This window comes from Balaenoptera physalus (assembly GCF_965194825.1).
Source record: "Balaenoptera physalus genome assembly, chromosome: 8".
NCBI classification, from domain to species: domain Eukaryota; kingdom Metazoa; phylum Chordata; class Mammalia; order Artiodactyla; family Balaenopteridae; genus Balaenoptera; species Balaenoptera physalus.
The window spans coordinates 114,617,547-114,638,145 of record NC_138887.1 but is presented as its reverse complement, the minus strand read 5'-3'; the positions used below and the strand labels follow the sequence as shown (position 1 = coordinate 114,638,145).

General features: G+C 33.2%; 1 protein-coding gene and 1 long non-coding RNA gene across 15 annotated transcripts in view; both read left to right on the top strand.

Moving 5' to 3' along the window:
- The window catches only part of LOC309666443, a 367,092-nt gene that overhangs the window by 82,158 nt on the left and 264,335 nt on the right, over positions 1–20,599 (top strand). The window lies entirely within an intron of this gene.
- The window catches only part of LOC309666438 (uncharacterized protein), a 312,121-nt gene that overhangs the window by 188,425 nt on the left and 103,097 nt on the right, over positions 1–20,599 (top strand). For 11 of the 14 annotated variants that reach the window (XR_014267102.1, XR_014267104.1, XR_014267105.1 and 8 more), the window contains exons 2-3: positions 1,627–1,781; positions 15,912–15,993. Coding sequence is in view for 8 of the 14 variants with exons in the window: in XM_082473897.1 (XP_082330023.1) it covers positions 1,672–1,781; positions 15,912–15,993 (192 nt within the window). In the remaining 6 variants the exon portion in view is untranslated. Of the gene's footprint in view, positions 1–1,626; positions 6,353–15,911; positions 15,994–20,599 lie in introns of all 14 variants that reach the window. The other 3 variants (XR_014267106.1, XR_014267107.1, XR_014267103.1) reach the window with 3 other exon arrangements.

Below are 20,599 nucleotides of genomic sequence, written 5' to 3'. Positions count from 1 at the left end.
ATGTGTAATTGTGTGTTCATGTGTCTGTGGTTTATTACTTGTATTTAATATAGAATATGAATTTATGCTTTCAAACTAGTAAACATGGGCCATGTGGTAGAATTTTTTTTCCTTATTTGTCATCACTAATTCCTTTTGTCCTCCTCTAGCTGTGAAGATTGTTGCAATGTTGATAAAGTCTTATGATCCATTCATCTCACGGAATGTTATTAATACATTGTTCAAATATTACAGTTAACAAATGTGTTAATGGAGCTAGGGAGATAAAAAAATATTAATTTAAAGAGATGTATTTCATGTTTTAAATCCTCAATTTAAGGGAATGGCCCACTTGCTACAATGTATGTAAATTCCAGCATTTCATATTAAAATACCACAAATAAAATACAAAATAAAAAGGGAGTATAAGAAAGAACATTTTATAAATTTGTTAATATACAAGTGCTTTACCATGTTTTAAATATAAATAATCAATTTTGTTTGTAACAATTTTTCTTTACCTGAAAGAAACTTTACAGTGATCAGATGAGTGAAATATTATTTAAATTAGAATACATATTTACTAATATAATTTATATTTAAAACATCAAAAATATGGATTCTAAAAGATACTTTCATTGACACAGATAATGTTTATAATTTAAATAATATTTCACTAGCAAAATTATGGAATTTATGAATATGAAATGAATACTTATATTCAACAACAGCATTAATATGAAAATATATTCAGAAATTTAGAGATTCTGAAATTTGTTGCAAGATATGCCTTCTACTTCAGTCTTCAGATGTCTATTTTTATCTTAAAAGAATCTTTTAGCATGAAGAAATTAGAGCAAGTTGAATTACAGAATTTATGAAAGAAATATAAATTGCCTGGTATATGTGCATTTCAAAGATGTTCAAAGGAACATGATTATCCCATTTGCAATTCAGTTTTAAAATCTGAATACAACATACACAGTATTTGTCACAATTTCTCATTTAGATTTTTAGAAGCTGACAGCCAACACGTTAAGTTCAGAGTCTTCAGAAAATATACTTATAGCACAAGATGAGCTAGAATAATAGAAGATAATAAACCCTGAATTTTTATCTTTGAACTTTTGTTTTCATAATAATGCTACATTGTTACATCTATAAACATTGCATATTTACATTGTGTCTGGTGTTGGGCAGAAGAAGATATGTACCAAATCTGTTCAGTGAACGGTGAAGAATTTGATTTGGTTTGGTTGGCTTTGGCTGCTCATATCGCAAGGCTCATGTTACAAATTGCCAGATAAATGGATGTTAAGTACAGATTATTGCATACCATGTCATTAACACAATGTATAATCTTATGGCCTTTATTCTGGAAAACAGTGGGTGCTATGACAGTTTTTTAATCAGAGGGTGAATATCATTAGCATTTTAGAAGTCTAATCCTGAAGAATGAAGAGACCCAAAGAGTTGGGGAATGGGGAAGGGGGGGAGGACCAGTGTAAAGACATTGTAGTATTCTGGGTATAAAGGACTAAGATCCTGAACTGTGCCAGTGGCAGTCTGATACAAAGAGAGGGATAAACTTAAGAAATTTTGAGGGGAAAAAAATGATGTTTTTAACTTATTTTTCTTGTCTAACAGCTCTGTCTAGGACTTCCAGTACTATGTTGAATAGAAGTGGCAAGAATGGGCACCCTTGCCCTGTTCCAGATCTTAGAGGAAAATGATTTCAGTTTTTCACCATTGAGTATGACATTAGTTACCAGATTTTCACATATGGCCTTCATTGCTTTGAGGTAAGTCCTTTCTATACCTAGTTTACTGAGAGTTTTTGTCATGAATGGGTTTTGAATTTTATCAGATGATTTTTGTGTCTATTAAGATGACCATGTGATATTTATCTTTTATTCTGTTATGTAGTGTATCGCATTTATTGATTTGCATATGTTGAGCCATCCTTGCATACCAGGAATTAATCCCTCTTTGCTATGGTGCATGATCTTTTAAATATGGTGCTGAATTTGATTTGCTAATGTTTGGTTGAGGAATTTTACATCCATGTTTATTAAGATATTGGTAGTTTTCTTTCCTTGCAGTGTCTTTGTCACAGTGATGCTGGCTTCATAAAATGAGTTTGGAAGTGCTTCCTTCTCTTCTACTTTTGAGTAGTTTAAAGAGGATTGATATTAATTATCTAAATGTTTGGTAAAATTCACCTGTGAAGTCATCTGGTCTTAGGCTTTCAGTTGTGGAGTGTTTTGATTACTGATTCAGTCTTCTCATTTGTTATTGGTCTGTTTTCTGTTTCTTTTTCATTGTCTTGGTGGGTTGTATGTTTTAGAAATTTATCCATTTTTCTAGGTTGTCCAATTTGTTGGTGTATAATTGCTTGTAATAGTCCCTTATAGTCTTTTTTTTTTTTTTTAATTTTATTTATTTATTTATTTATTTTTGGCTGCGTTGGGTCTTCGTTTCCGTGCAAGGGCTTTCTCTAGTTGCTGCAAGTGGGGGCCACTCTTCATCGCGGTGCACGGGCCTCTCACCATCGCGGCCTCTCCTGTTGCGGAGCACAGGCTCCAGACGTGCAGGCTCAGTAATTGTGGCTCACAGGCCTAGCCACTCCACGGCATGTGGGACCTTCCCAGACCAGGGCTCGAACCCGTGTCCTCTGCATTGGCAGGCAGATTCCCAACGACTGCACCACCAGGGAAGCCCCTCTTTTTTTTTTAATGTAGGTGTTTGTCACCATAAATTTTCTGCTTAGTACTGCCTTTAATGTATCCCATAAATTTTAGTATGTTGTAGATTTATTTTATTTGTATTGAAATATTTTCTAATTTCTCTTTTGATTTTCTCTTTGACCCAATGGCTGTTCAGTTGTGTGTTGTTTAATTTCCATGTTTTTGTGAGTTTTCCCATTGTTTTTTGGTTGCTGATTTCTAGAGAATTTTGCAACAGATTGGTCAGTTTAATATTACACAGGAAAGGGGATGGAGGAAGTATAAATTTATTTGTGATTTTTGCCTTAGGCATTAGGAGAATGATACCACTAAGGAAAATGCAGAAATCAGTTTGGGACAAGAGGTGATGGGGTTGAATGGAAGACTCATAATTAACTTAATTGTAGGATGAATATGGTTTGCAGGATGGATACAACATTTAACTGGAAATGGCCATAGAGATGGAAATAACACATAGAGATGTAATTGCTTCTGGAGAAAGAAATGTTTATGAAAATTATATTTTGGTGTAAGATCATATTTCTCAACATAAAGAAGTCTATGAATTTGGGTCGATTCTAGAGAGGATCATACAATTTGTTTTTTTGTCCTCACTGTTGGCATCATTGAAATATAAAGATGGTGATTTTAGGTTGTAAGTCATAGCTAAAATATTGTCTACCACTGAGCCCTTGCTTTTACTGTCCAGGTTACTATTCCTCAACTCAACAATCCCTATAAAAGGATCTGGTCATCAAGTTTCTTCATAAACACTACATTAACCATACTCAGCTATGAAAGTAATATCACAGAATGAGAAGCTTATGTCAGGATTATATGTTCTAATATGAGCTGATTATGTATTTCTATCTTAACTTGGGGGAGTAGGTAAAATGTAATGAAACTTTATTTTAGCCGTCTCCAAGAGACCCAGATTTTATTAAATCAAGCCATCTGGCTGATGTTTACTACTTTTGATTTAGAAGGTAAAGGAAATATTAGTTATCTGTAGTATAGAAAAAAATAGAACCACGTGTATCCTGAACTTTCACTGGTAACATGAATTCAGTTTGCACCAGTTTAAATGATTTTAGAGTTAACAAATAAAAATGTATTAGGTAGTGTCTCTTTATAACCTGGGGACTGAGGCTGCAAAGAAAAAGGAAGAGAATGTTATCCAGGAAGACAAATGGAACTGCATTATAGCTCCTTAATTCCAAAGAAAATAAATCATTATTCATGATAAATTTATGTGGAAAATATTAACATAACTATGTTTTGGAAGCCTGGTCTGTGTTAAACTGGAAAACTTTGTTTCCCTCCAGGGCATATTTTATCATTTACATATAAAAAAATGTGATGACTATAATGTTTGAAATACTAGAACCTGAAATTTATCTTAAATGAGATTAGACTGTACTATTGTTCCTAAAGGTATATGTCTTTTTTAAACAGCTGTTGGGAAAATAATTTTTCATATCAACATCAATTCTTAAAAACCACTATATATCTTTTGAGATTAATTGGCTATTCAAAATTTCTCATCTGCATATTAAAAAAAAAAGCAAAGAGATGCTGGAGGTCTGTATCAGAGACAGTTAATGCAACTATGAAAACACATGTTCATGGATGCCTAAGGGATATTTAATAATCTCTGTATCCTTTTTAATAAAATTTTAGTTGGGTTTTCATGAGAGGTGATGGGGAAGCCTTGACTAAATACATAAAGTATCTCATTTATTTTATCTATATATTATTAATATAGATTTTACAAATAAAACATCCACAGGGAAAATTCTGAGTGAGACAGAGCTTGAATTACACATTTAGTATATTAATATTCAAAGGAGATCCCTGCTTTAGGATAGCTTCAAATTTCTTATTTAGCTTTTGATTTGCTAATAGAATATTTTACAAGAGGCAGGTAGAATTCAGTGATTCCAAGACAAAGAAGTATATATGTGGTTAGCTCTGGAAAAGGAATTTTGTCCCCCAGATAATTCCTAGGTATGCAGGGGTTTACAGTCTCAGGACACAAAATAGGATTTAACCTTTTATCCTATGATTTTTTTCTTTATAAAATGATTCAATGAAAATTATTTTATAGGCTTGTATTTATATTGAATAAGAATATAAAATATTCTCTTGTAATTGTTGTAAATAATGTGACAAACCTTAAGATGTAACAGGTAATCATATGACTCATATTTGTATTCCATTGCATGTGATGTAATATTGAACCCCATACAACAGTTCATTTGAATATAAACAAGAAAACATGCAACTAAAAATAATCCCTTCCATCTTTGGTCAGTTTTTCTCTAATTTTAATGTTTCAACATTATTATTTTGGCCTATAAGTTTCCTTTCTGCAAAACATAATTGTCAATGAAATTTTAAGTGGTTATTTGGTGACCACACTTTGGCTCTGCTGTATAAGTGAAGGAAAATCTGATTATAATTACAGCACATGATACTTAAAGAGGAAAGAGCAAAAATAGCAGGTGGTGAGAAGTATTAGTGACAAGAAGTGATGAAAGGGGATCGAAGCCTAATGTTATCTGCTTCACAAGCTTTCTTAATGCTGTCACTACTCAAAAGATACTAGTTTCCCTGTTCCTATATTATAAGTGGAGATAACTTCTTCATATCAGCAGGGGACAAGTACTTTCCAATTATTTCTTTATTCTCATTTTGAAAAGCCAAATAAATATCAAACTAAAAATTATAGATATTACAAAAATGCTATGTCTTTAAAATTCCTGGAATAGATTATCAGTTTCAGGTTTAAAAATATTTTAGCTTCCTGTCAGTTGTATATAACCTATTTACTTTGAAACAACATTAAAAAGAAACAAGTTAAATTTTAAAGGTTGTTCATAAAGTAAGATAACAAAAATAGATAAATGTAGTCATATATTATTAATGGCACTTCCTTTTTGTAATAACTTTAGTTTCACAAAGGGACAATATTCCCTTATCTATTTTTAGCCTAGTCAATAAAAGGAAATAAAATCCATGATAACCCTAGGATATTTTTTCAGGTATAAGTTGAATTTACTCAGCTATCTTATATTTTGTCATGGTTGGACTACAGTATTTAAAGTATATTAAAAAATAAATTCAAGAGTGAGAAATACTTTCTTTTCTCAAAGTCATTACTTTGAAGAGCGTCACATTCTGTTGATTAAAGTATATTTTGAGACAGTATGCTCTTGTTAATGGTATTCAAATTCTGATTCTTTGTAGAAACCAATATATTTTAAAGCAAAATAGTTAAAAAAAATAAGAAACCTATAAGAATGGTTCCAGTAAGGATACCAAATAAAGGGGACTAGATTTACCCTACTGCCTGAAACAACCAAAAGATTAACCAAATCAATAGAACAATGGTTCTAAAGACACTAGATATCAGGCAATAAAGGACAACAATCCATGAGATTAAGTAACTAAATGAGGTGAATCCTAAGCTTACCCAAATGTACTACCTTGAATGAATTTTCAGATTCTGAAAAACAGAGAGAAAGAATCCAGGCAAAGCCCAGTTTTGTCCTTAAGTTGAAGAAATGAAGCTGAGACCAAAGTGGCTAGAACTCACAGGACATGCTGCTGGAATGGACAGAATTACACAGACCAGCACTCTGAAGGTATCCAGAGTACAGATTAATACATGAATATAAAGAAACTACTTGAGGCTAGAGATATTAAAGATATCAGAAGTTCTTAGAGATAGAGTGCCTGAAATTCATAGGGTGGGGTGGGGCAAAGGGCCCTGGCTGATAAATGTGGAATAACTAACCTTAAGCTGAGCACTGCTCTGATATTGCCTAATAAACCTTCAAAACCAAATCCCAAGGAATGAACTGATTCCAATTAATTTAACTGAATCCCAGACAAAGATCAAGAACATTTATAGGAGTCCAGAAATATCCAGCACCAAAGAAAATGAAATTAGTGATTGCTAAAACATAAAAATTACTAAGAATGCAAGAAGAAAATACATATAATGAAAAGATAAATCACAGAAACAGAGAACTGAAATATATTTCAGTGTTAACAGATAAGAACATTAAAAGGATTATTATGACTGCATTCAATATACTAAAAAATTAAGTGGAGACAAATGGAAGGTGCAAACAATGACCCAAATAAGACCTACAATGTATGAGATGAAAAATTTACTGAATGGTATATTAATGGCACATGAGCCATTTACGAAGAAAGCATTAGTGAAACTGAAGACATAGAAACAGAAAGTGTCTAAAATTAAACAAATGAAAGGGAATTTTTTAAAAAGTGAGTTTTACGACAAATTCCTATAACCTAATATGTGTAAGTGGAGTCCACACAGAAGAAAACAGAACATAGAAATGAAATATGAAGAAATAATGGCCAAACATTTTCTAAATTTGATGAAATGCATAACTCACAGATCCAAGATCCTCAACAAGACACAAGGAAAAGAAATCTGAAAAACCTGCATCATGGTGCATGAAAATCAAATTTCTCAGAATCAGAGATAAAGAGAAAAATCTTAAAATCAGCCAGAGAAATTTAGATATAGAGGTGTAAATATAAGGATATCAGCAAATTTCTTGTTGGAAGCAATATAAGTGAGGAGAGAGTATAACAACATCTTTATAGCACTGAAAAAAAACAAAACAAAACTGTAAATGTAGAATGCTATACCCAGAAAAAATATCGTTTGAAAATGAATGTTAAAGACTATTTTGTACATATACAAGTTGAAAGAATTCATCACCATGAGACCCACACTAAAAAAAATGTAAAGAATTTCAAGTAGAAGGAATATGAAAGTAGATGGAAAGATGGCTCTATCAGAGCAAATTAAGAGCAAATGGTTATTACGTGAGTATATACATATGGTTTTTATTATAATTTAAATATTATTAACATAATTGACTTAAAAAGTAAAACGGGTTTTATCACATGTGACTAATAATACAGCAGCAATGTAAAATATAATAATGTATATGGAGTTAAAAACATATTTAAAAATTAAGTATATTATAATAATAGTACATAGCAAGGGAGCTAAATGGAAACATACAATTATAACAGTTTTATACTACATAGGAAATGTCATAACACAACTTGAAAGTAGACTAAGGTAGTTAAGAATTCAATCTGCAGTTGGTTGAATCTGTGGATGTGGAACCCACAGATACAGAATACTGTCTGTACTGTGCCATTTTATATAAGACACTTGAGCATCCATGGACGTTGGTATCCATGGGAATCCTGGAACCAGTTTCTCAAGAGGATACAGAGGGATGACTGTATAACGTGAACCAAAAATCCTCCACGAAAATAACAGAGAGTTATAGATGTTAAGTCACTAAAGTAGATAAAATAAATTCATTTTAAAAAGATGCAGGAGTCAGGATTACTTTTCAGTGTGCATGCCGAGCACACACCAGACCTCAGAGAGGGTGGAAGGCATGGGGATTCCCGGCACCCCCAGCATACGCAGCATGACCAGCGGGTGCCATCCACAGTAGGAATTAGCTCATGTGGTTATGGAAGCTGGACGCTGAGAAGTCCCAAGATCTGCACTGAGCAAGCTGGAGGCCCAAGAGAGCTAATGGTATAGCTTCCAGTCTGAATCCAAAGTCCTGAGAGCCAGGCCATCTTGAATCGCAGTGTCGGGAGCCTCTGTGCACTGTTCGGAGCTGAGGTGCTGGCCTAGCCTCTTCCGAGGAGGAGCTCACGGGTGAAGGGCCTAGCATGAGGCCTCTGTGTGCAGTGCCCTGTGAGCAAGTGACAGAAAACTAAGCACAAAGGAAAAAATAAAAGCCGTGTGGCTGACAGGGAATTGGTGCTCTGGCTGGGAGTCAGGCCTGTACCTGTGAGGTGGGAGAGCCGAGTTCAGGACATTGGTCCACCAGAGACCTCCCAGCTCCACATAATAACAAACAGAAAAAGGTCTCCCAGAGATCTCAACCTCAACGCTAAGACCCACCTCCACTCAATGAACAACAAGCTACAGTGCTGGACACCCTATGCCAAACAAGTAGCAAGACAGGAACACAACCGCACCCATTAGCAGAGAGGCTGCCTAAAATCATAATAAGGTCACAGGCACCCCAAAACACACCACCGGATGCGGTCCTGCCTACCAGAAAGACAAGATCCAGCCTCATCCACCAGAACACAGGCACCAGTCCCCTCCACCAGGAAGCCTACACAACACACTGAACCAACATTACCCCCTGGGGGAAGACACCAAAAACAACGGGAACTACGAACCTGCAGCCTGCGAAAAGGAGACCCCCAAACACAGTAAGTTAAGCAAAATGAGAAAACAGAGAAATACACAGAAGAGGAAGGAGCAAGGTAAAAACCCACCAGACCAAACAAATGAAGAGGAAATAGGCAGACTACCTGAAAAAGAATTCAGAGTAATGATAGTAAAGATGATCCAAAATCTTGGAAATAGAATGGAGAAAATACAAGAAACGTTTAACAAGGACCTAGAAGAACTAAAGAGCAAACAAACAATGATGAAATACACAACAAATGAACCTAAAATTTCTCTAGAAGGAATCAGTAGCAGAATAACTGAGGCAGAAGAACGGATAAGTGACCTGGAAGATAAAATAGTGGAAATAACTACTGCAGAGCAGAATAAAGAAAAAAGAATGAAAAGAATTGAGGACAGTCTCAGAGACCTCTGGGACAACATTAAATGCACCAACATGTGAATTATAGGGGTCCCAGAAGAAGAAGAGAAAAAGAAAGGGACTGAGAAAATATTTGAAGAGATTATAGTTGAAAACGTCCCTAATATGGGAAAGGAAGTAGGCAATCAAGTCCAAGAAGCACAGAGAGTCCCATACAGGATAAATCCAAGGAGAAACACACCAAGACACATATTAATCAAACTATCAAAAATTAAATAGAAAGAAAAAATATTTAAAGCAGCAAGGGAAAAGCAACAAATAACATACAAGGGAATCCCCATAAGGTTAACAGCTGATCTTTCAGCAGAAGCTCTGCAAGCCAGAAGGGAGTGGCAGGACATATTTAAAGTGATGAAAGGGAAAAACCTATAACCAAGATTACTCTACCCACCAAGGATCTCATTCAGATTCAATGGAGAAATTAAAACCTTTACAGACAAGCAAAAGTTAAGAGAATTCAGCACCACCAAACCAGCTTTACAACAAATGCTAAAGGAACTTCTCTAGGCAGGAAACACAAGAGAAGGAAAAGATCTACAATAACAAACCCAAAACAATTAAGAAAATGGTAATAGGAACATACATACATATCGATAATTACCTTAAATGTAAATGGATTAAATGCTCCAACCAAAAGACATAGACTAGCTGAATGGCTACAAAAACAAAACCCGTATATGTGCTGTCTACAAAAGACCCACTTCAGACTTAGGGACACATACAGACTGAAAGTGAGGGATGGAAAAAGATATTCCATGCAAATGGAAATCAAAAGAAAGCTGGAGTAGCAATTCTCATATCAGACAAAATAGGCTTTAAAATAAAGACTAATACAAGCGACAAAGAAGGACACTACATAATGATCAAAGGATCCATCCAAGAAGAAGATATAACAATTGTAAATATTTATGCACCCAACATAGGAGCACCTCAATACATAAGGCAAATACTAACAGCCATTAAAGGAGAAATTGACAGTAACACAATCATACTAGGGGACTTTATCATCCCCATTTCACCAATGGACAGATTATCCAAAATTAAAATAAATAAGGAAACACAAGCTTTAAATGATACATTAAACAAGATGGACTTAATTGATGTTTACAGGACATTCCATCCAAAAACAGGACATTCCTAAAAAGAATATACTTTCTTCTCAAGTGCTCATGGAACATTCTCCAGGATAGATCATATCTTGGGTCACAAATCAAGCCTTGGTAAATTTAAGAAAGTTGAAATTGTATCAAGTATCTTTTCTGACCACAGCACTAGGAGACGAGCTATCAATTACAGGAAAAAAATCTGTAAAAAATACAAACACATGGAGGCTAAATAATACACTACTAAATAACCAAGAGATCACTGAAGAAATCAAAGAGGAAATCAAAAAATACCTAGAAACAAATGACAATGAAAACACGATGACCCAAAACCTATGGGATGCAGCATAAGCAGTTCTAAGAGGGAACTTTACAGCAATAAAATCCTACCTCAAGAAACAAGAAACATCTCAAATAAACAACCCAACCTTACACCTAAAACAATTAGAGAAAGAACAAAAACAACCCAGAGTTAGCAGAAGGAAAAAAATCATAAAGATCAGATCAGAAATAAATGAATGAAAACAAAGAAAACAATAGCGAAGATCAAAGAGCAAAGCTGGTTCTTTGAGAAGATAAACAAAATTGATAAACCATTGACCAGACTCATCAAGAAAAGAAAGGGAGAAGACTCAAATCAATAGAATTAGAAATGAAAAAAGGAGAAGTTAACAACTGACACTGCAGAAATACAAAGTATCATGAGAGATTACTACAAGCAACTCTATGCCAATAAAATGGACAACCTGGAAGAAATGGACAAATTCTTAGAAAAGCACAACCTTCCGAGACTGAACCAGGAAGAAATAGAAAATATAAACAGGCCAATCACAAGGACTGAAATTGAGACTGGAATTAAAAATCTTCCAACAAACAAAAGCCCATGACCAGATGGCTTCACAGGTGAATTTTATCAAACATGGAGAGAAGAGCTAACACCTATCCTTCTCAAACTCTTCCAAAATATAACAGAGGGAGGGACACTCCCAAACTCATTCTACAAGGCCACCATTACCCTGAGACGAAAACCAGAGAAAGATGTCACAAAAAAGAAAACTACAGGCCAATATCACTGATGAACATAGATGCAAAAATCCCCTGCAAAATACTAGCAGACAGAATCTAACAGCACGTTAAGAGGATCACACACCATGATCAAGTGGGGGTTATCCCAGGAATGCAAGGATTCTTCTATATACGCAAGTCAATCAATGTGATAAACCATATTAACAAATTGAAGGAGAAAAACCATATGATCATCTCAATAGATGCAGAAAAAGCTTTCAACAAAATTCAACACCCATTTATGATAAAAACCCTCCAGAAAGTAGGCATAGAGGGAACTTACCTCAACATAATAAAGGCCATATATGACAGACGCACAGCCAACATCATTCTCAGTGGTGAAAAACTGAAACCATTTCCTCTAAGATCAGGAACAAGACAAGATTGTCCACTCTCACCACTATTATTCAACATAGTTTTGGAAGTTTTTGCCACAACAATCAGAGAAGAAAAAGAAATAAAAGGAATCCAAATTGGAAAAGAAGAAGTAAAGCTGTCACTGTTTGCAGATGACATGAGACTATACATAGAGAATCCTAAAGATGCTAACAGAAAACTACTAGAGCTAATCAATGAATTTGGTAAAGTAGCAGGATACAAAAAATTAATGCACAGAAATCTCTTGCATTCCTGTACACTAATGATGAAAAATCTGAAAGAGAAATTAAGGAAACACTCCCATTTACCACTGCAACAAAAAGAATAAATACCCAGGAATAAACCTACCTAAGGAGACAAAAGACCTGTATGCAGAAAACTATAAGACACTGATGAAAGAAATTAAAGATGATACAAACAGATAGTGAGATAGACCATGTTCTTGGATTGGAAGAATCAACATTGTGAAAATGACTCTACTACCCAAAGCAATCTGCACATTCAATGCAATCCCTATCAAACTACCAATGGCATTTTTCACAGAACTAGAACAAAAAATTTCACAATTTGTGTGGAAACACAAAAGACTCCGAATACACAAAGCAATCCTGAGAAAGAAAAATGGAGCTGGAGGAATCAGGCTCCCTGACTTCAGACCATACTACAAAGCTACATTCATCAAGACTGTATGGTACTGGCATAAAAACAGAAGTATAGTTCAATGGAACAGGATAGTAAGCCCAGAGATAAACCCACGCACATATGGTCACCTTATTTTTGATAAAGGAGGAAAGAATATACAATGGAGAAATGACAGCCTCTTCAATAAGTGGTGCTGGGAAAAATGGACAGCTACATGTAAAAGAATGAAATTAGAATGCTCCCTAACACCATACACAAAAATAAACTCAACTCAAAATGGATTAGAGACCTAAATGTAAGACCAGACACTAAAAAACTCTTAGAGGAAAACATAGGAAGAACACTCTTTGACATTAATCACAACAAGATCTTTTTTGATCCACCTCCTAGAGAAATGGAAATAAAAACAAAAATAAACAAATGGGACCTAATGAAACTTAAAAGCTTTTGCACAGCAAAGGAAAACGTAAGAGAAAATGACAACCCTCAGAATGGGAGAAAATATTTGCAAATGAAGCAACTGAGAAAGGATTAATCTCCACAATTTACAAGTAGCTCATGCAGTTAAATATCAAAAAAACAAACAACCCTGTCTTAAAATGGGCAGAAGACCTAAATAGATATTTCTCCAAAGAAGATATACAGATAGCCAACAAAAACATGAAAGGATGCTCAACATCACTAATCATTTGAGAAATGCAAATCAAAACTACAATGAGGTATCGATAACCACACACCAGTCAGAATGGCCATCATAAAAAAATCCTCAAACAATAAATGCTGGACAGGGTATGGAGAAAAGGGAACCCTCTTGCACTCTTGCTGGGAATGTAAATTGATACAGCCACTATGGAGAACAGTATGGACGTTCCTTAAAAAGCTAAAAATAGAACTACCATACGACCCAGCAATCCCACCACTGGGCATATACCTTGAGAAATCCGTAATTCACAAAGAGTCATGTACCACAATGTTCATTGAAGCTCTATTTACAATAGCCAGGACGTGGAAGCAACCTAAGTGTCCATCGACAGATGAATGGATAAAGAAGATGTGGCACATATATACAATGGAATATTACTCAGCCTTAAAAAGAAATGAAATTGAGTTATTTTTAGTGAGGTGGATGGACCTAGAGTCTGTCATACAGAGTGAAGTAAGTCAGAAAGATTAAAACAAATACTGTATGCTAACACATATATATGGAATCTAAAAAAAAATAAAATAAAATGGTTCTGAAGAACCTAGGGGCAGGAGAGAGAAAACGATGCAGACGTAGAGAAAGGACTTGAGGACACAGAGAGGGGGACGGGTAAGCTGGGACAAAGTGAGAGAATGGCATGGACATATATACACTACCAAATGTAAAATAGATAGCTAGTGGGAATCAGCCACATGGCACAGGTAGATCAGCTCAGTGCTTTGTGACCATCTAGACGGGTGGGATAGGGAGGGTGGGAGGGTGACGCAAGAGGGAGAAGATATGGGGATATATATATATATATGTATAGCTGATTCACTTTGCTATAAAGCAGAAACTAACACACCATTGTAAAGCAATTATACCCCAATAAAGATGTTTAAAAAAAAAAAAAAAAAAGACACAGGAAATTAAAAAGGCAGGAAAAAAACCAGAAAAGAGTAACAAAGGCTAAGTGGGAGAAATAGAAAATTAATAGTAAGATGATAGATTTAATCTTAACCATATCAAAATTTTAAAATGTAAAATGATCTAAAGAGCCCAACTAATAGAGATAGTTGAATAAAAAAGCAAGACCTAACTATAAACTGCCTACAGAATTTCATTTCATGAATGAAAAAATGGAACATTCTGAGAGTAATCACCAAAGCTGGAATAGATCTCCTAAAATCAGGTCAAGTGTATTTCAGAGCAAAAAATATATAGCTGGAGATAGTCATTCCCTAATTTTAAAGAGGTAATTTAATCAAGAGTGCATAACAGGTCCTTAACCTTTATGTACTTAATAATAGTACTTCAAAAACATGAAAGGAAAACTTATAAAACCAGAAGGAGAATTAGACAAATCAACAGTTATAGTTGTTGATTTCAGATTCAATACTTTCTCAACAGTTGATAGAACAGGTACAGAATAAAGATGTTAAAAATTTGAACAACACTATGAATAAACTTGACCTAAGTGATATTAATAAAACATTCCATCCAACAATAGAATATACTTTTTTTTCAAGTGCACATAAAACATTGACCTTGATAGAACATATTCTGGGACATAAATCTCAATAAATTAAAAGCACTAAATTACTAAAGAAATATGTGCTCTGACCTTAATGGATTTACATTAGAAATCAATAGCAGAAGCTTCTTTGGCCAATCCCCACATGCTTAGAAAATGAATGACACACTTCTAAAAAACTCATACGTCAAAATGGAAATCAAAAGTGAACTTAGAATATATTTCAAACTGAATGAAAATTTAAAAATTACATATAAAAATTTGTGTTGATACCCTACAAGCAATATTTAGGCAAAAATGTACCACTAAATCCCTATATTAGAAGAGGAGGAAGATCTTAATTCTATCACCTCAGGTTTCCCATTAAGCAAATAGAAAAAGAAAAGCAAAATAAGTGCAAATTAAAAAGGTGCATTGTGCGATCTATCTCAGAAAACTGAGCATATCAGTGTGGCCGTGGCTAAACAAGGACTGTTTCCCTTCCTTTATCTCAAAGTGTTCTGTACTCCAGGGCTATTTTTATAGGATTTCATTTATTTTTATGTCAGGGACAACTTCTCTTTAAAAAATCCTGATACTGGACCAAAAGAATCAGATTTTATTATTAATACTACTAATTGCTAAGAAAGATTGACTATTATTATCATTTAAGCTTTAATAAAGGGTTCATTAATGATGTACTCATCCTTTAAACATAACAACGGCTAAAACTTTTATTTTTAAAAAGAGTTCAACATATCATTTGGATTAAACACATAATTTTAAAATGTGTAAATAAACCAAAATATTCAACCACTTTTAGTGGTATATGATTGTAATTTCTCGTCAAGTGCAGATGTTAAAATCCAGTTTGGAAATTTTATATAAAACACTATTAAACAGAAATAACCTATATGTATTTAAAATCAATTAAATAATTACCTAATGGGATATTAAAGCAAAATAAAAGATGAAAAGTTTAGCAGAATATAAGTCTATGGTACCTCCATTAGATTACCCAAATAAAAATATAATAATTTATGTCAAGATGATTTTGCTTTCATTACAATGAGTCTTTACAGTTAAATAATAATATCCATTGATGTGTTTTTATTTCAGTGCCACAATGGAACCTGATTTTCTTCTAGTGATATTCATAACCATGAATGATGAACCTAATATCACTTTATTAAATCTAAAGGTAATAATGACATTATTGATATTCATAATGTGTTCAGGAGCCAAAATTTGAAAATTTATTTGGTTGTGAAACTACTAATTAGAACTGTAATTTGGTTTGTTACCTAGATTGAGGTTTAGGAAGTAAAATATACAATGTATGTGATATATTATGTGTCCTTAGGTAAATTACTTAACTCTTCATGCAACATATAGCAAAATATCTAATTAATATACAGACTGTTATACAAAAATGTTTTCATAAACTGCTTTTATATACCTCCAGGAGACTGTCTTTTGAGTAGGACATTACATGTTTTCTTCTTTATAAATAGGTAGAATGTTAACTCTCAAGGACTGGGTTCTTCTGTCTTTACGGTTTTATTATTTCTTCACCTCTGTTTGATTTAAACTGCAGTGTCTTGATAAGAAATATATATATATAACTTCCACTTGATATCTATAGTTTTTCAATAACATGCTTTATAAAATCAGATATATTAGCAATGAAATCCTTTCCTTGGGATATCTAAAATATATACAAATCTATACTCAAAATATAAATTATAGTGCTAGTAAATTAGAAAAATTATTTGTTACTTGCTGACATGAATTTTTCTGACATTCAAGCATTTCATAAATCAATTTGATGTATGCAAATCAACATTATTGAATTAACATAAACTGTTAGATGTCACACAAAATATAACACAGTGCTAGAATTGGAATAGGGAAAGAATTTTCCTCATCTCTTAAATTCAGAAAAGTTAACTTAGAATAAATTACTTTAAAATTTCTTATACTATTTTTAGTGTTAGTGTAGTATTAAGTTGAAATCCTTTCTGAAGGATTGTAAGATGTCCCAAGAACAAATTAGCTTTTTTAATAATTAGGGGAAATGAGGAAATTAGTTTTGTAAATATTTAATCCTCTAAAATTTAAAATCAAACCATAATAAATGCTAATCAAATTATTATTTTAATGTCACAAAGTAAATATTTTAATAATTATTATATCCAAAAAGTAAAGTATTATAAGTTTATTTGGGATTTTCTGTTGTTTTTATTGTTTTAAAGGTCTACACATGTTGTAGCAGAAATGGTCCATATGCTTGCTTTATAAGAAGTTGCTTAGATGAATTCAGCATATGTTTCCTGATTGACTATTTATTTGCAAAATTTTCTAGACTCTTTAAAAGTTGAACAGAGTATATTTGTGTGCCCTCAATGAGCTCATATATCATGAAGAAAACAAGATATATGTGTAAAAAACACAAAACAAATTATAAGTGCCTCAATGTTAATAAATCAGTACAGAAAAAATAATGTGCTAATTCATAGGTGGAGGAACAATTTTAGACTGACATTTTATCACATTATTTGTTACCTAAATAACAAATATGGAAAAGTCAATTAAATCTTAAATACGAAAGAAAAATCTCCAATATGCACAGGTGTCTATGTTAATTGATACCTGTGCAATACTTTTCAATACCTTCCAGTGGTTTGATTTTTTTCACCATGAGATAATAGAGGACATCTTGCTTGTTTCTCAGCACCTCTCTGGTAGCAGCAGCATAGTAAAAACACCAACATCTTTATGTCTTTTTTGAAAAAATGTGTATTCATGTCCTTTGTCCATTTTTAAAATCAAGTCGTTTGATTATTGGTATTGAATTGTATAGGCTCCTTAGATATTTTGGATAACCTCTAATCAGATATATGATTTGAAAAGATTTCCTCCTGATCCTTAGGTTGCCTTTTCATCTTGTTGATTGTTGCTTTTATTGTGCAGGAACTTTTTGGTTTGATTTAATCCTACTCATTTATTTTTGCTTTTGTTGCCTAAGCTTTTGGTGTCATACCCAAAAATTCGTTGCCAAGGTTAATGTCAAGGATATTTTCTTTATGCTTTCTTCTAGGAATAGTTTTAGGTCTTACATTTAAATCTTTAATATATTTTGAGTTGGTTTTTGTATGCAGTGTAAGATAAGGGTCCAGTTTCATTCTTTTGTGTGTGGATATCCGGTTTTTCCTGCACCATTTATCGAGGAGTCTGTCCTTTCCCTATCTATATATACTTAACAGCTCTAGCCTATTGTTCATCAAAGTGTTTATTTGAAATTCCTTCGCATGGGATATACTGACAGAAACCATTTCCAAAGCCAAATAAATTTGGGGATCTCTGCACATTCTTTAGAGATTTTAATTGCACATTTACATATTAAAACATTTCGGAACCCCTGCAGTAAAGACACCTATATTTTATCCCAGTCTCCCAAAGCTATTTCCTCATGGATTTTTAAAAAATCTTGTTAGAATGTATTTGCATCCCACAAAGCAGTGTTCTGTGGAACAAGTTTTTGGGGAAATCACTGATTTAATCCAAAAAAATAGCAACTGAGTAGGTATTTTTGGTTTGAGTTGTAATGGGTCTATTTCTGGAATCTCTTTTCTGGATATTTTTCTATCTTTTCATTCATTGTACATTTTCTCAATCACTGTAGCTTTATAGAAAATCTGGGCACAAAATAGTGTTGATCTTACACCTTTGTTGCTCTTTTAAAATACTGTTTTATCTACTTAAGATCTTTTGCATTTTTATGTAAATTTTAGAAGCAGGACGACAGTTTCTTCAAATGCTGCTGAAACTTTGATTGGGATGACATTGAATTTATATATCCATTTAAGGAAAGTGACTATCTTAACAATATTGTGTCTATTCTAGCAAAATTTGTACTTGGTATATAACTCCACTCATGTGGGTCTCCTTAATTTATCTCAACAGTGTTTTGCTGGTTTCAGGTATATTTCTTCTACATCTTTTGTTGGATTTATTTGGAGATAATTTATGTTTTTTTGATGTTATTGTAAATGACATTTTAATTTTTTTCAAATTATTTGTTGTTAGCATATAGAAATACATTTAAAATTCTTTATATTGACTTTGTTTCCCACAAACTAAATTTCCTTGCTAGTTCTAGGAGTTATGTTTGTCTTAGTTTGCTAGGGCAGCCGAAATAAAATATCACAAGCTGAGGGGCTTAAACAACAGTATTGTCTCCCAGTTCTGGAGGCTAGATGTCCAAGATTAAGGTGTTGGCAGAGCCATGCTCCCTCTGAAGGTATTAGGGGAAGATCTGTTCCAGGACTTTCCCCTAGCTTCTGGAACATTCTTTGTTTGTTGGCAGTATAACTCCAATTTCACAAAATGTGCTTTCTAAATGCATGTCTGTGTCCAGATTTCCCTTTTTATAATGACATCAGTCATGTAAGATTAGTGGCCTACCTTTCTCCAGTATGATTTCATCTAGTTACATCTGCAATGACCCTATTTCCAAATAAGTCACATTCTGAGGTACTTGGGGTTAAGATTTCAACATATGAATTTTTAGAGAAATAATTCAACCCATAAAAATGTTTATATATAGATTTCACAGGGTTTCTGTATGCACAATCATGTTATCCTCCAACGATGAGAGTTTGACTTCCTCTACAATTCTGCCTTTTGTGTCTTTTTCTTATCTTATTGTCTCTCATATTTCCAGTACACTATGGAATAGAAGTGGTGAAAGTGCCTATAGTTGTCTTCTTCCTGTATTAGGACAAAACATTCAATATTTTACCATTAAGTTTGATGTTACACATAGGCTTTTCATAGATATCTTATGACAGATGATGGAAATACCATTCTATTCCTAATTCAATAAGATTTTTAAATTGATTTTATTAAACTTTTTAAATCCTTATTCTTCATGTACTACAATGATCATACAGTATTTCTACATTATTGTGTTGTACTGTTAATTTTCAACTGCTAAACCAAGTTTGCTTTCCAGGGATAAATACACTGGGTTTTATATATGCCATTTATAGGATGCTGAATTTGATTTGCTAACTTGTAAAGTATTTTTGTGTGTATGTTCACAAAGATAATCAGTTTCTAATTTTACTTTCTTGTAATGTCTTTATCAGGCATTGGTATAGGGTGATAATGGGACATGAAGAATGAAATTAAAAGGGTTCTGGCCTCTTTTGATTTATTAATGATTTTGTGTGAAACTGGTATAATTTCTTCCTTTAATCATTGATAGAAATCACCATTGAAGACCTCTGGGCCTGGAATTTTGTTGGTGAGAAGATTTTTAATTAAAAGATTAGTCTTTAATTTATTCAAAATTGCTATTCAGTTTTCTATTTCAATTTTGTTTGCTTTATGTTTTTGGTAAATAGTCTTTTGATCAAGTGGTATATTTATTGTTAGAAAGCTCTTCAAAATACTTCTTTACATTTCTTTTAATGACTGTTGGATTTATAATAATGTCCTATATCTTATTCAATGCATTCATCAATTCTGTATCTCTCTTTAGTTTTTTTTCCCAATCAGTCTTACTACGTGTTTATAAATTTTATTAAAATCTCAAGGATGAGCTTTTGATTTGTTTTTCTTAATTATCTGTTCTCTATTTCATTACTTTACTCCCTTAGTTTATTTATTGTGATTATATATGTTTAATTCATCCTTCTGTTTCTAGCTTCTGAAGTGAAAGCATAGATCACTAATTTTAACCTTTATCTTTCCTAAGTAGTCTCTTAACTGCAATGCATTTCCTTCTAATCACCGCTTTA